Source organism: Passer domesticus, unplaced genomic scaffold, assembly GCF_036417665.1.
Source record: "Passer domesticus isolate bPasDom1 unplaced genomic scaffold, bPasDom1.hap1 HAP1_SCAFFOLD_85, whole genome shotgun sequence".
Taxonomy (NCBI): Eukaryota; Metazoa; Chordata; class Aves; order Passeriformes; family Passeridae; genus Passer; species Passer domesticus.
The window spans coordinates 12501-26124 of NW_026990182.1; the positions used below are offsets into that span (position 1 = coordinate 12501).

General features: G+C 50.5%; 2 protein-coding genes across 2 annotated transcripts in view; one reads left to right on the forward strand and one right to left on the reverse strand.

Annotated features, from left to right (window-relative positions):
• Positions 1 to 2838, reverse strand: part of LOC135293200 (serine/threonine-protein kinase PAK 3-like) — a 4283-nt gene extending 1445 nt beyond the window's left edge. The window contains exons 1-3 of the mRNA XM_064407187.1: positions 2604 to 2838; positions 1625 to 1662; positions 484 to 583 (exon numbers count right to left, since the gene is read on the reverse strand). Coding sequence (XP_064263257.1) covers positions 484 to 583; positions 1625 to 1662; positions 2604 to 2682 — 217 coding nt within the window. The 5' untranslated portion in view covers positions 2683 to 2838. The remainder of the gene's footprint in view (positions 1 to 483; positions 584 to 1624; positions 1663 to 2603) is intronic.
• A 7580-nt stretch (positions 2839 to 10418) lies between these two features.
• On the forward strand, positions 10419 to 13096 carry LOC135293203 (radixin-like). The gene is made up of 5 exons (XM_064407189.1): positions 10419 to 10570; positions 11386 to 11457; positions 11788 to 11910; positions 12189 to 12314; positions 12890 to 13096. Exons 1-5 carry the CDS (start codon positions 10469 to 10471, stop codon positions 13055 to 13057), a joined length of 591 nt encoding a protein of 196 aa, XP_064263259.1. The 5' UTR covers positions 10419 to 10468; the 3' UTR covers positions 13058 to 13096.
• The last annotated feature ends 528 nt before the right edge of the window (positions 13097 to 13624 follow it).

The following is a 13624-nucleotide window of genomic DNA, read 5'->3' on the forward strand; positions in this document are numbered from 1 at the left end:
ACAAGGAGAATTTGGTGCTAGCGAGACCAATCTCACGTCCACCCGGCTCACCTCCCGGGGGTGGTACGCTGTCCGATTGATTGGTGGCTGTCGGGAATGTATTACGGTCGCGAAATAAATTTTATTTTTAATTTTTTTATCAAGATTGGCTATTTTTCATTTTTTATTTATAACACAAGGAAATAAGGAATTGTCCATTTCAAAAAAACCTCATCATTTTTTTACACTACCTCCATCAGTAGCCTTTTTATCTGAAGCTTTAGACTTGTAGCTCCCTCCCTCTTGAAAGGACACACAAGCCAATGCCACTGTTGACTGCTTGTGGTTCCTTGTCATGCCTCTGTGCACATTGCAACCATGTCACCAGCTCACAGAGGGGTCCCTGCACTGCCACCAGCACCATTTCTGGGGAGCTGGCAGTCACTCCAAGCAGCCCCACACCCACATCCCTGTAATGCTGCACTTGACCAAGAATACACTGACCCAGCTTGACAGAGCCGTTGGTTCCGAGAAGGATGTTGCAGCTCTTCAGACCTCGGTGGATCATGTGGTTTGAGTGAAGAAAATCCAGTCCTCTCAGGCACTGAGAGAGAAAACAGAAACAGGAGAGCAAAACTAAGTGATGTGATTTCATCACAAAAGAAAGGAAACCGCTCTAAAAGATTCCCTTTCCCCAGGGGAATGGGGAGTAATGGCAGAAGACAGTGCCACTGAGAGGAAGAGCTTGCTGCTGCAACACTTGCAGAGCAGGACCTTTCTAAGGAAAGGCATGTCAGCTTTTGAAAGAGCAACAGCACCTGCTGTTGTAGACTGTCCCCTGCACACCAGCCAGGATGACTGCTGCTGCAGGGGATGTGCTCTCTCCAGACAAGGGTTTGCCAAGAAATAAAAAACCCCTGGGGTGTGAAGTGGATCACTTTTGGGTGGGAGTAATTAATTAATTAAAATGGGCCAGTTCAACACTATATGGCTATGAATTTGATATTCCTTCCTGGCTGCTATCAGCAAGCAACATTGTAGCTTTAAAACAAAACTTTCATTTCTTGCAAGCTCAGAAATGGACAAGTAGGAAAGAGCCAGCAACGTTGCTGCTATTGCTGCAGCAGACAGGGAAAACCAGAACTGGGCAGAATCCCATCCAGTGCTGGAAAAGGGCAGGAGATGTTGTGCAGAAGCCCCCTTGCTGGCTGGAGAAAGACAAAAAGAAGAGGGCTTCTCCTCCTGGCATACCAAAAGCACCTACAAGCCCCAGGATGCAAGTGAGCCACTCCAGTGTCTAAAGCACTTGGATGCACTGAGGGCAGGTTTGGCAGGGCAGCAGCCCTTGTGCTGAGCACTGTCATATGGGTATCTATGGAAATTCTTCAGTTCTCTTTCTTCAGATTTCTGAGATTGAAATTAGGAAATATCCACTCCTTTTTGTTGTTGTTGTTGTTGTTGTTGTTGTTGTTGTTGTTGTTGTTGTTGTTGAAGTCATGGGAATTATTTTCTTTGGGCGTTTCTCTCTGGATTTTCTTTTGGCCGTCCTTGCTGGCCCTCTATACTCTTCTGTGTCTAGTCAAGGTGACAGCTCGCTCTGGAATTTTTAAATAGGAGGAACATGAAATCTTCCTTTCTCACTCACCTCAGGAGCAGCTCCACTGAATACATGTTTTATGTGACCTGTACTGGGCAGGGAAAATGAATCAGATGCTGTGAGAAAAGTTCCTGGCCTGGTGAATCCCACACAAGAGGTCAATCCAAACAGAGCTTATTTTCCCTTTCACAACATCCCTCCAGGAGACACATTTCATTCACAAAGCCACCAAGAGATCAGGACAATGTTCTTGCTTGTGCCTACACTTCAACCTCTTTAGTCAGCAAAAGAATACAAACACGATCAAGAAAATACAAATTCTTCTTTAACACTCAATACTCCTGTTCTAGTAAACACTTAAAATAGCTTCTAAAACCCTCTCCTTCAGGTGCTTTTTAAAAAAAATCAGTTGCATGCACTAATTCTCATTAACTTGCTGTAAACAGTTGCCCAGTAAAGCTTCCCCAAAATTCCTCTGAGCTTTGGCTGTTCTATTGTGAAACAGCACAGCAGCAGCTGCAGGGGTCAGGAGGAGACACTCACTGGTTTGGAGTTTGCACTTCTTTGCAAAGGGAATCACTCTTTTAGCACTAGGTAAAGGGTCAAGTTAGACAATCAAATTCTTTCATGACCAAATTTAGAAAGAAAGAAGCTTTCCCTGAACTCTGGGAACAACTGCAACTGGGAACAACAGAGTTTTTAGAAGGCCTTCCGAGAAGTTCTCCCAGTCTACAGTTTCAAAGCTGTCTTGCTTGTCCCAGCAAACTGAGGAAATGACAGACCCTGTTGCCACAGACTCTCCCATGGAGGGAAGGGAATCCCTGCAGGTTCCCTGGCAATGCTGCCCCTGTGGCTACAGACACCCCCTTTTTAGCTGAACCTCTTGACAGGAGCTTTATTAAACCAGTGGCATCCTAATGCTCTTTCTGTTTCTAAATCAACTCAGCCACTAAGAAGGAGCAGGAAGACATACAAAAGCCAGGTTATGTTACACCCTAACCTAAGTAGAGGGGAAATCTCTACTTACATGCCAGGTGAGTCAGAAAATAGCCGGAATAAGTCACGCCATAAACAGTAACCACTGCAGCAGCAAGCTGCTGAATCATTGTAGCACTGCTGTGCAAGTTTGCACGCTGTGCTCCAACACTAGAACAAACAAGGCTCCTGTCAGTGTGCAGCTGCCCACTGACAAATGCCTCAAGGCGCAGGGTGCTCCTGCTCTGAGCAAGCCCTAGGGCTGCTCTGACACTGAGGCCTTACGTGCACCAAGGCAACCTTCTCATGTCACCACTGTGACGTGGCAACCATGCCCTGACATCACAAAGCAAACGCTCCATGCTGGTCTGTGACTTTATACAAAGCAATAACCAACCTTCCCCACAGCAAACACAAAATAGCCTGGGAAGTTCTCCTCTGCCACAAAGCAGCACAAATTGCCCTCCCGGGCCAAACCCCATTGTTCAAGGGATCCAAGAGCAACTCCAAGAGTGCCCCAAGCACCTACAGCCTGTAGCCCAAGTGAGCACTCAGATGGGACCCATGTAAAGGAAACCAGATCAAGAAAATGGCCCACAGCATTGCACATGTGAGAAACGACTCTCACTTTGAACATTTTAAAGGTTTGTTAAACCTTAACAAAGGACTGAACAAGGAAAAATGTTCAGAACTGGCAGTCTCTGTGACTTGCAGCCACATCCTCATCTACAAAAGAGATACTCTGCCTTTGATAGCCTTAGCCCCTCCAAAAGTTTGGTCAGTCAACTCTTTCTCTGCTATCCATTGCTGGAGATTACTTTCTTACATCTTGATTGGAGGTCAGGTGTTTTACACCTCGCCTCCTGGTCACAAGCCAGCCCTCCCCAAATGCCCTGACGACCAAGGTTATTACAAGGGGGAGGGGAAAGAGGACAATGGGAGGTTATTACGATAACATCACTTTATATTTTTACATCCATATAATATCTATCTCTTAATTGTGATAGCCAACCATTACGTTACTCATCTGTAACACACAGAGCCAGGAGAGAAGCCACTGTTGGCATAACAGCTGAAATAATTGCTAACAAATCTCCCCATATATTTGCACGTTTATCGGACATGCCCAGGGCTCCTGTGCATGTACATCTCTGCCTTTAGTCCCCTTTGGAAGCAGTCACACTGGCAGCATCTGCCCAGCAGCAGCAGCTGCTCCAAGCTGGGAATGTGACTGGAGGTGCTGATTTCCAGAGGCTTCTGTGTGCCAGGGGAAGGCAAGGCAGGAGCGGGTTGAACGGCGCTGGCGCTGCTGCTGCTCTGTGCCAGGGAGCCCCGGCTGGGCAGGGCACGGTGCCCTCTGCGCTGCGGGCTCTTCCTCCTGCCACAGCTGGGCACACCTGGGAACAAGGCAGGACAACTTGTGGGGAACCAAGGGCTCTGTGGGGCTCCTCTGCTCTGCACACACCCAGGACACCTGCAGCAAAGAGCTCTGGAGCCTAAGAAGAGAAACCAGAGGGAAACAGCTGGAAAAGGTTTCATTGGGACCTTTCTTACCTGCTAACAGAAGTTGCCAAAATGAAAGGTTACCAAGCAGGGCCTGATCCCTGCTGCCAGCTCAGGGTTAGAAAGAAAGCAATACTTTGTTTCAGTGTTGGGTGTGTAGGGAATCACTTCCTTAACACCTGCACTCCCAGCAATCTGATTTACTAGTTTGTATCCATGGAACTAAGACATATTCAATACTTTGCTGAAACTCACAGGCTAAACATTACTCCAAATTATTTGACATATTTAAACCTCTTCTCAGAATTTATTGACATCAGAGTAGGAGTGTCCTGTAGGTCCCTGGTGGTCATTGCCACAGCTTCAGGAGGAGACCCATGCACAAAATAACTAAGACACAACTGGGCTTGCAAAGCTAACTTATTCCATTAGCTGCAGTAGCAAATAATACATACCAACCCCTGGATTCCCAAACATCCGCTGAGCAGGAGAAGGAGCTGGAGCGTGGTGCTCGGTAGGAGGCACAGGTAGGCAGTGCACTTCCAGGACATCCCCTGGATCAAAACGGTGTGCATCTCATCCTTCTCACCCCTCCACCCCAGACCAGGCCTTCTATCTCCTGCTCAGGAGTGGGATTTTCCCAGTTACAGCATCAGCTCACACACGGCCGGCGTGTGAGATGAGGCCACCATGGCTCACCATACTCCATGACTCCCTGCCAACAAGGGCTCCATGATGCATTGTTCCCCTTTCAAAGCTGAACTGCCCACCCACTGACCAATACATTCTTTCTCTTTCAAGGGCCAAGTTCCCCCCTTTAAACAATACACTTTTCTTCATTGTCTTGTCAACCTGCTCAAACATGGATCAAATATGGCAGGACCTCGGATCTTGGGTTTCCTACTGTCAGGATGATCCAAGTGTCCCTTTTCCCTGCCCGATGGTCAAAGGAAGAGTCGGAATTCTTTGGCTCTGATTCCCAAGATGGTTCATTATCTAGTATCTAAAATATTTTCTCTCAGATTCACAGAGGTCTGATCTGCAGGTCTGTCAAGGGCACACTGCCCTGCCCTGAGGAATTGCTATCTCTTGATACTAAAAACTACATGTACTTTATTTACAGTTATTTTCCAATACCTATCACCTATGTTAGACTGTCTACTTCTACTCTAAACCAATCCAAGAGTGCCAGCACAACCCAGAACATGGACGTTAGGAAGGAGAAAGAAGGACAGGGAACACCCAAATTCCTCCATCTTGGGAATCCAAGCCCCTGTTCTAAAAATCCCAAAATTCTACTTTTCACCCTGTGACAACTACTATTATGCTACTTCAACTCCTGTGACTTGGGATTCTTCGTACAAGGTTGTTAATTTGCTCCATGGCTTAAGATCAAAATCCCAAGTGTCTTTGGCTTCCTGACAGGATCTCCGAGCCCCCTGCCAGGGCTCGAGCCATCCAGGGCACCCAGAGGGATGTCCTGGGTTCTGACACTCCAACACGACTCCTGTTCCTCACACAGTCATTTAGGAAATATTTCAATCTTCAAATTTGCCTCTGCTAGTCAAGAGACTCCTAAAAACACTACCTTCCCTCTCAATGCATTCCAGCTATCTTCTTAGCAGGACCTCTCTCTTTATTCTCAAGGCTAAGATAGCCACTTGCACACATTGATCACTGCAATGGGGGAATACAGGGTCCAGCACTGCCTGTTAAAGCTAAAGGAATTCACAAGACTAAGCCCTATTTGTTACACTTAACGCCTCTCCTTCCTTTTCTGGGAATCAAACACAAGCATTTCATCAATACACCCTGCAAGTGCTCTTGCTGAGTGACACCACATTGCTGTGTCAATAAAGCAGCTGGGACTCTGTCTCTTCACGCAGGGAAGGCCAATTCTTTATTCATATAACACATTTTTATACATTTTTCACAGCTCTCGTGTTCAATTCCAACTGCCTGGTAGTTTCCTTGCCACACCATTCATTGCTTAGAAGGTGTTTTTGTGTGTACATGCTAAGACTTTCTCTTTTACTCAGGTGTTTCCATTTTTCCTCTGTGGACTCTCAGGGGTCAGATTTCTTGTTTATTACAGATGCAAACTGTTTTCTAACTACAACAGCTTGCTGTGTTAACTGCACTCATTCTTATGATTTTTCACATGGGAAGTTAGCTAGCTGCACATAGAAGACATAACAGGCCAGCTGGTAATTGAGCAGAGCAAGGCCTGATTTTATAAGGCCTTTCTTTTCTAATACCCCTACCTGTGTGCAACACATGGTGACTTTCTTTCAGAAATTAATCAGGAAAACACAGATTGCCTACTGAAATTATTCTGCTCTTTTCCAAATCAGTTCACTACTCAAGTACAACCCTCAGGCACATCCCCAATTCCCTCTCTCCCAGCAGCTCAGAGCAGCATTGCACAGCGCTTGCTGTGCTCCAGAGAGCACAAAGCAGGCTGGCCTGGTGGGCCTGAATATTTCTGCAAAACACTCTGCATTTCACACCTTTGCTGTGGCTCAGGGCAGAACTGCAGGCCTGCAGGCGCTTCCTGGCAGAGCTGTGGGAGGCACTGGCTCCTGCAGATGTGAGCTGCCAAGCTGTCAGTGCCTCAGGCTGGCCTGGCTTGCCCTGGCACAAGTGCCGTGCCTGAAGGACGCTGCCCTGTGCTCCAGCCTGCCCAGCAGCCCGGCTCCCTGCGCCGCTGCCCAGAGTGCTGCACACACTGCTGCCCTTTGCCAGGAGTCACAGGGCAGCCGGCACAAGAGTAGGAATCCTCAGCCAGGCCACCGGCCCTGGGCTGCCCCTGGCCTTTCTCTGCTCCTGGGCAGACTCCAGACGGCCAATGCCTCCAGTCTGGGCTGTGCCCAGCACGGCTACGCTTCCCCTCGGGAGCAGCCAGCTGCCAGCTGGGCTCTGAGAGCGGAGGATTCGCCCGCTGCCAGGAAGAGGCACCCAGGGCCCGGCTGCTGCCTCCTGCAGCTCCAAGGGCCTCCTTCCAGCCTGCCTCTGCCCAGGCTCAGGCTGCTCCGGGCTCTGCCAGGCCTCTGCTGGGGCTGCACCCCGGCCAAGGCCGGGCCCGCTCTCACCTCACAGGCGCTGCCAGCTCTGCTTGTTTGTGCTTTTTCCCTGCCTATTCCTTGCAGGTCCCACGAGGAGAGGATCTTGCCAGTCAGGACTCCTGGGCCCAGGCAGGAAAGGCGGAGCGGCAGGAGAGCACGGACAGAGTGCACGGCGCCCAGGAGTTCAGGTGTGTGTTGAGCTTTCTCGCTTTCTCTGAGCAGGGGTGGGCATTGCTGGGCTTTAGGAGGCCCAGTGTCAAAGAACAAATTTGGCTTTCTCCTTGTTGGACTTGCTCAGCACAGACGGGGGAAGGCAGCCCAGGACAGGTCGGGCTGCTGACCAACCTAGAGCACAGCTGCCTCCTGGGACTCACTCCTTAAACCTTGACAAAAACCATTCCAAACTAGACCAGAGTAAAAGCAAGGGAGGCTCAGGCTGGGCTTAAGGAGAGCAAAGCATTGACCTGCAAAGGCAGTCATGCAGCAGAACAAACATCTCAGAGAGCTTGTGCAGATTCCAGCCCTAGACATTACGAAGCCCCAGCTGGATAGGGCCTTGAGCAGCCTGTCCAGATGCTGACCCCAAGTGCTTGGAACTGAAGACTGGGCTAGAGGCTTCCTGGCATCTCTGCCAGCCTAACCATCCTTTGATAACTGGATTGGAAAATCGTCCCCACCTCCTCCCCAAGCTATGGCTTGCAGGCTCTTTCCTTGTTTCACTAGTGAAAGCAAGAGTAATTGTGGCAGTACTCACCTAGACTTAGCAAGCATGTCTTAGCCATAGAAGAACTTTTGCAAGTCCAGTATCCACTGTAATCAGAAAGGAGTGTAAGAGCTAGCAGGCAGGAAGCTGTTACTCAGCTGAGAGTACCTGAGCTTTCTGGAAGTGTTCTGTGGCTTCTGGAAGCTTGTTTGACTTCCTCAGTGGTGACTCCTTCACCTGCATGAAGGACGAAGAAAGATGCTGGTCTAGGGAGGGAATTGCAGCATTCTCTTGAGGTGGAAGTAGAGGGCTATTGGAAGCCCCTGAGACTGCCTTGTGTGGGACATGGTATGCAGTCCTGGTCTTGCAAGGAGACTGTGTTGCAATTAAAGGCTTGTTTGTCTGTCTGCTTGCCGTAGATGGAAGGAGTTGGCTGCATTTGAGAGAAAGTGGCACTCCTCACTGGAGAGGGCGTCTGAAGTGGCGGCACGGACAGCGGAGGAATGGCAGCCTCAGAGGGATCTGCTGAAGGAAGCGGTTCCTCTGGCCGTGCCAAAGGTATGCTCACCTTGTTCCTAGGCAGCACTTGTGGGAGAGGGATTTGTCCTAGCAAGACCCCCCCGAATGCTGCTTCTGGCAGCAAGCTGAGACCGAGCCTGTGTTGTTGTTGTTGTTGTTCCTCTTGAAAAATGGTGCCCCTCCACTGCCAGGTTTTCCGCCGGCAGCGGCCAGCCCACAGGGGCCTGGAGAAGCTGCTGCAGGAGTTCTCCTGCCAAGGGCACACCCTGTCCCAGGTGTGCAGAGAGAAGGCAGTGCTGGCACAAGAGAACGCTGCCCTGGAAGCCCGACTGGCAGCCACGGAGCGGGACCTGCGAGGCCTTTCAGAGCAGCTGGCAGAGGCCAGGTAAAGGCAGGGAGGAGACCCTGGGCGGGACATTACTGAAGGTCTGTAGTTACAAAGGTGGTGAGCATTATGCCAGGATTTACTGCCTGCTGTGTGCTCTCCAGATGTTTCTTGGGCAGAGAAGCAAAGAGATACAAGCAAAAAGGGAAGGATACTGTGATGTGAATATTAATTTTCTGCCAGCTCAAGCTCTCAAAGCTTTTTTTGGGTGCCTGCTTGGGACCCCTTGCACATTCCTGTGACAAGTGCAAAGCAAGCCAACTTGGCACTCAGTTGAGGACCAGGGACACTGTGCAGATGTTTGCTGAAACCAGAAGTTTCCCTCTGGTTTTGCTTTCTCCTTCAGTGCATCTGACCATCAGTCTTTGCTTGCCAAGCTGTTTGACATGGGGTTTTTGGAATTCAAGGCTCTTAGATGTGAATGTTGTGAGCAGGGCGCTGACACTTCAGGTGAAGCTGGAGGGTCACGCTGAATATCTTGAGAGCCTGCAGAGCTGACTCCTGTGAAGGATGGTGCAGAACCTAGAACTGCTTACAAACAGCAGCAGCAGCAGAAGGGAAAGGTCTTGTGACTTCTTGACAGTGTCTGGGGATTCTTGCTGCACACTGATTCTTGCCCACTTGTCCAGTCACCTCTGTAACCTGTCAAGGATCTTTTTGGCTGGTCCTTCTTCCTTTTTAAAGAGTGCCCAGATATTTGGGCACTGCTGGCTTAGTTAGCCAAAAATAAAGGTAGCAAGTGGTCTTGTTTATCCAATTCCAGTAATTTAATTGGCCGGATATCTGTCCCTCCTCCTAGAGAGTTCTTGTGCAGATAGAAACCTACTTCTGGTTTCCTACTCATGCTGCTAGAAGCCAGAGATTTTGCTATATGGTTTGGTGAATGCCTTTAGTCCCTTTTACTTAGAGAGTGCCTGGCCAACAAAGTACCTATACATCCACTATGAATGGCATGAAGCATTGAGGAGTCAGCCAGGAGAGCCCTGTTCTGTCCTGCACCTGCAGAGTGACTTGGAAGTGCTGATGAGCTCAGGGCTGTGAGCAGAGGCTGGGCTTTTGTCCCTTTGCAGATACTTGGTGGGCACACCCGTGTGTGATAGGTCAGGCAACAGCAATTTCAGCTTTGGTTGCTGAGACCAAACTGAGCTGGGCTAGGTCATGAGGAAAGGCTGCCCAGTCACCTGGAGGGGCCTGATTTGCTATGTAAAGTGGCAAGATAGTCCTGCTGTATCTGAGTTTCCATGCAAGCCATTTTGCGTACTAAGGTGTAGGGATCTTAAGGACATCTTACTGTAGAGGCTGCCCCTGTGTGCCAGGAGCAATTGCTCTTCATCTTCACGCCTTGTAGGTCAGAGAAGGAGAGCCTGCAAAGCAGCCTGCTGGAGGCACAGCAGCACATATGGGAGCTGGAGATGGCCAGGAGCCGTGTGGAAGCCCAAGTGCACAGGGCCAGGCAGGCCAAGGAGGCGATACTGGGTGAGAGCCTGGTGCGCTTTGTTTCTGCTGATGGCCCTGCCCAGTGCAGTGGCTGCGAAGGCAGCTCTGTGCCCAGGGCTTCTGAGCAGTGAAGCAGCTGAGGGCAGGTCCCTCCTTGCCTGAAACTGGAAGGGCTTAAGGCCAGCAGATTCCTCTGCTTGTGGAGTGTCTGACTGCTGCTGTGTGTCATGTTTGCAGAGGATGTGAGCGGCCTTCGTCGTGAGCTGCTGGCTGTAAGAGCTCTCAGCCTGCAGCAATGTGAAGACATGGCTGAACAGCTCCGCTGGGCACAAGAGCAGTGCTGCAAGGCTCTGAGACTCTGGCACTCTGCCCAGGAAGAGGAAAAAAGGAATCTCGTGCAAGAACTGGTAAGAAACAAGAGGCACCTGAAGATTTCAGGCAGGTTTGGTGGGCTGTCTCAGCAGAAGAGCAGCCTGAGTATGTGACATGGCCGCAAGCATCTGCTGTAGGCCAGACGTTGCTGGGCCAGGCAGCAGGGGCCTTCAAGGGCTCATACTTGAAGGCCTGTGAAGAGCCAGAGGACAATGCTGGGACAGAATATGCATGCACAGGTTGAGGATGGGCATCAGCCAAGTTCCCCAGGAGGCTGGGTGGTCGCCACCCAAAGCATGGCAGCGAAGGGGCAGGATCTTGCCCACAGCCTTGTGCCATGCAGCAGGCGGCTGCTGACCTTGCTGCCAACTGCAGTCCCAGCAACTGGCTTCCTTGCTTTCTGTCCTCCCATGGTGGACAGATGTCTTTGGGCCTGAATCATATGCAAGAGGCCCCGTGTTGCTGGTATTTCAGCTGGTGGCCTGCCTTGTGACTGGATCATTGAGGCGCTGGCCTCATCCTCATCCTGCAGTCCATGTGCAGCTCTTCCTTGATCAAAGGGCAGGGGGAATGTGAGCACAGAGCCTCTGAGAACAGGCAGAAATGCTGAGGAGAGAGGGGCCAGAAAACAGGCAGCCATGAGAGCAGGAAAGGAAGGTGGCATCTCCTTCCTTCCACCCGCTGACACTCCCTCTACATTTTGGGTTAGAACAGCATTGCTGGAGGGCACAAAGTCATGACTCATGTGCACTTTCCAGGTGGGGGGGTTGGTGGAGGGATGAAGCTTCCATTTCTTTCTATGGGGAGCATTGCTTGGACTTCATCAGGAATTGTCTGTTCCACTCATCAGGAGAGACAACTGGAAGAGCAGCATGTGGAGGCACGGAAGCAGCTGGAGGAACGGGCAAACTTCCTGGCAGAGGTACAGAGGGAGCAGGAGAAAAGGCTGCTTGAGATGAAGGGGGAAATTGCCCTCATGCAAGCTGAAGAAGAAAAGCTACTAAGCAGAGGCAGTCAAGAGGCACAGAGTGTGGAAAGAGAGTTTGTGTGCTGTTTTGGACTCCTCTGGGCTCGTTATGGGCACTGCTTCCCTGGGCACTTTCTGTCTGGGTGGCATTGTCTCTTAGGTGGCCCCTTAGAAATACGAGCATGAGAACAAAATGCTTTTGGAAAGCGAGAGCACATCAGTTTTGGTTGCCACACAAGTGGAGTGTGGGAAGTTTAAAGCCATCTTCTCTTCCTTTGTGTGCAGGTGCTGCAGGAAGAGCAGCGTCAGAAGGCTGCTGTCATCCACAAGGTGTACCAGCTGCAGAGAGAGCTGAAGCAAAGTGAGCAGTTGAGGCAGAGGCTGAATGAGCAGTGGCAGAACGGGCAGGTGAGCCTGAGTAGGCAGGCAGCAGAGGGAAGGGCAGTGATGGGGGCAGGAACTGGAGATCTGAGGAAGGGGAGGCAAGGACTACTGCAGGCCCTGGAAGCACAGAGCCTGGCAGGCTCCAGTGCTGAGCAGCAGGAAGAAGAGCTGGGATGCAAGGGTTAGAGCTGGGTAGAGAAGCAGAAAGAAGTGGCTGAATAGAAGTGCTTTAGAGACTGGAAAAGAGGAAACCTGAGTGTGATGGCAGGTGCCAGTAAGATTTCTCTTGATGGAATATCAAGGTCATGCTGCAGGCTGAGCTGCAGGAAGCTGAGAGGAAGATGAGGGCAATGGAGAAGAGGCACCAAGAGGAAATGGAAAGGATGCACAAGGTCCTGCTGCAGTGCAGGCTGGCTGAAGAAAAGCAGGTGAGTGAAAGAGCAGGAGGCACTGCAGTCCTGCAACAAGTGGTCTCTGCCCTTGCTGCCTTTCCCCTGCAGAGCAGCAGTGGATGGGGGCAATGTCTCTGACTGCTGTGCTCTGTGGGCTCCATGGCAGCTGGACAGAAGGACACTTCCTGGGCTGCTGAATCTCAGCTGCTGCCCTGGGCAGCAGGGCTAGTGCTGTGGCCAGTGGGCCAGCAATCCTGTGAATGTATTTCTGCTGGCCTCTTAGTGCTCCCTTTGTTTTTTGAGGGGCTTGTTCAGGTGAGCATGGTGACCCACACAGATTCTGAGCAAGTTCTCCCTGTCCATGGTGACTGCAGTCCTCAGAACGGGCTGAAGTGTAAAGTTGCTCTTTCCCTTTCACACTCTCCTCTACGGCTGGCTGTGACAAGCTGTAGTCTCTGGCTGCTTGTGTGGGTTTGACTTGAGGAGGAAGAGTTGACAGCTCAGCCTGCAGCCTAACACCAGTGCTGTTCCTAAGGGCTTGCCTTTGAAATGCTCTGTCTGGGACATCTCTGCAAAGCACCTTTCTGACATAAACAAATTTCTTCTCCCAGGTGGACGCAGGATCTGCCATCGAAGCTGCTGGTGCAGCAGCATCCTGCCAAGAAGCCTCCTCTCCACAGCCTGAAAACCAGAGCATGAGCAGCTCGGCCCGCTCAAGCCAGGAGAGAGAGAAGCGGTTCCTGAAGCTGCTGAGTACGTCCTGGGGATTTCTTGTGTGACCGAGCAGTGTTTTATAGTGTGTGAGCCTCAGCATGGGCTGGAGCACATGTTCCTCCTGCCTTTGGTGTCAGACAGGTATTGTGGATCTCTACAGAAGACAGTGTTGTGCTTGGAGGCAGCCAGGCAGCACTTTGGGGCATTCCTTTTGCCTTTGAGGGCAGCTGGGAGTGGGTGGGCTTTGCCTGAGCTTCCCTGTGCAGTGAAGACAAGAGCAGGGATTGTTTTGCAAGCAGCAGAAGGCTGAAACCCAGCCAATGACTCCGTGAAGGTGTGTGTGCTAGTCTGGCCAAACTGATGAGAACACTTGGCTTCCTGGATTCCCTTTAGACTCCTGACCTGTCACCAGTCATTGGAGACAAAATACTTCCCAGAACTTGATTGTCTGTGGGGCTGGTTTAATGCTGGTGTTGTTTTTATGACTGTTAGTACTTCTACTGTTCCTTCTACAGTTTGGGTTTGATAAGAATTCTACATTTGGGTTAGCCTGACCTTCTGGATGAGAACATCAGTTGATAGCACAAATAAGAGAGGAAGAGGTCTTTTCAATGTGCCCTAAAAGCTAAAAT

Bases quoted from the DNA above. Each gene is read 5' to 3' on its own strand.
- LOC135293203 (XM_064407189.1), top strand. From the start codon at position 10,469: ATGGCTGAACAGCTCCGCTGGGCACAAGAGCAGTGCTGCAAGGCTCTG. The intron at 10,571-11,385 runs GTAAGAAACAAG...TCCACTCATCAG, and splicing joins GGAATCTCGTGCAAGAACTG to GAGAGACAACTGGAAGAGCA. The intron at 11,458-11,787 runs GTACAGAGGGAG...CTTTGTGTGCAG, and splicing joins GGGCAAACTTCCTGGCAGAG to GTGCTGCAGGAAGAGCAGCG.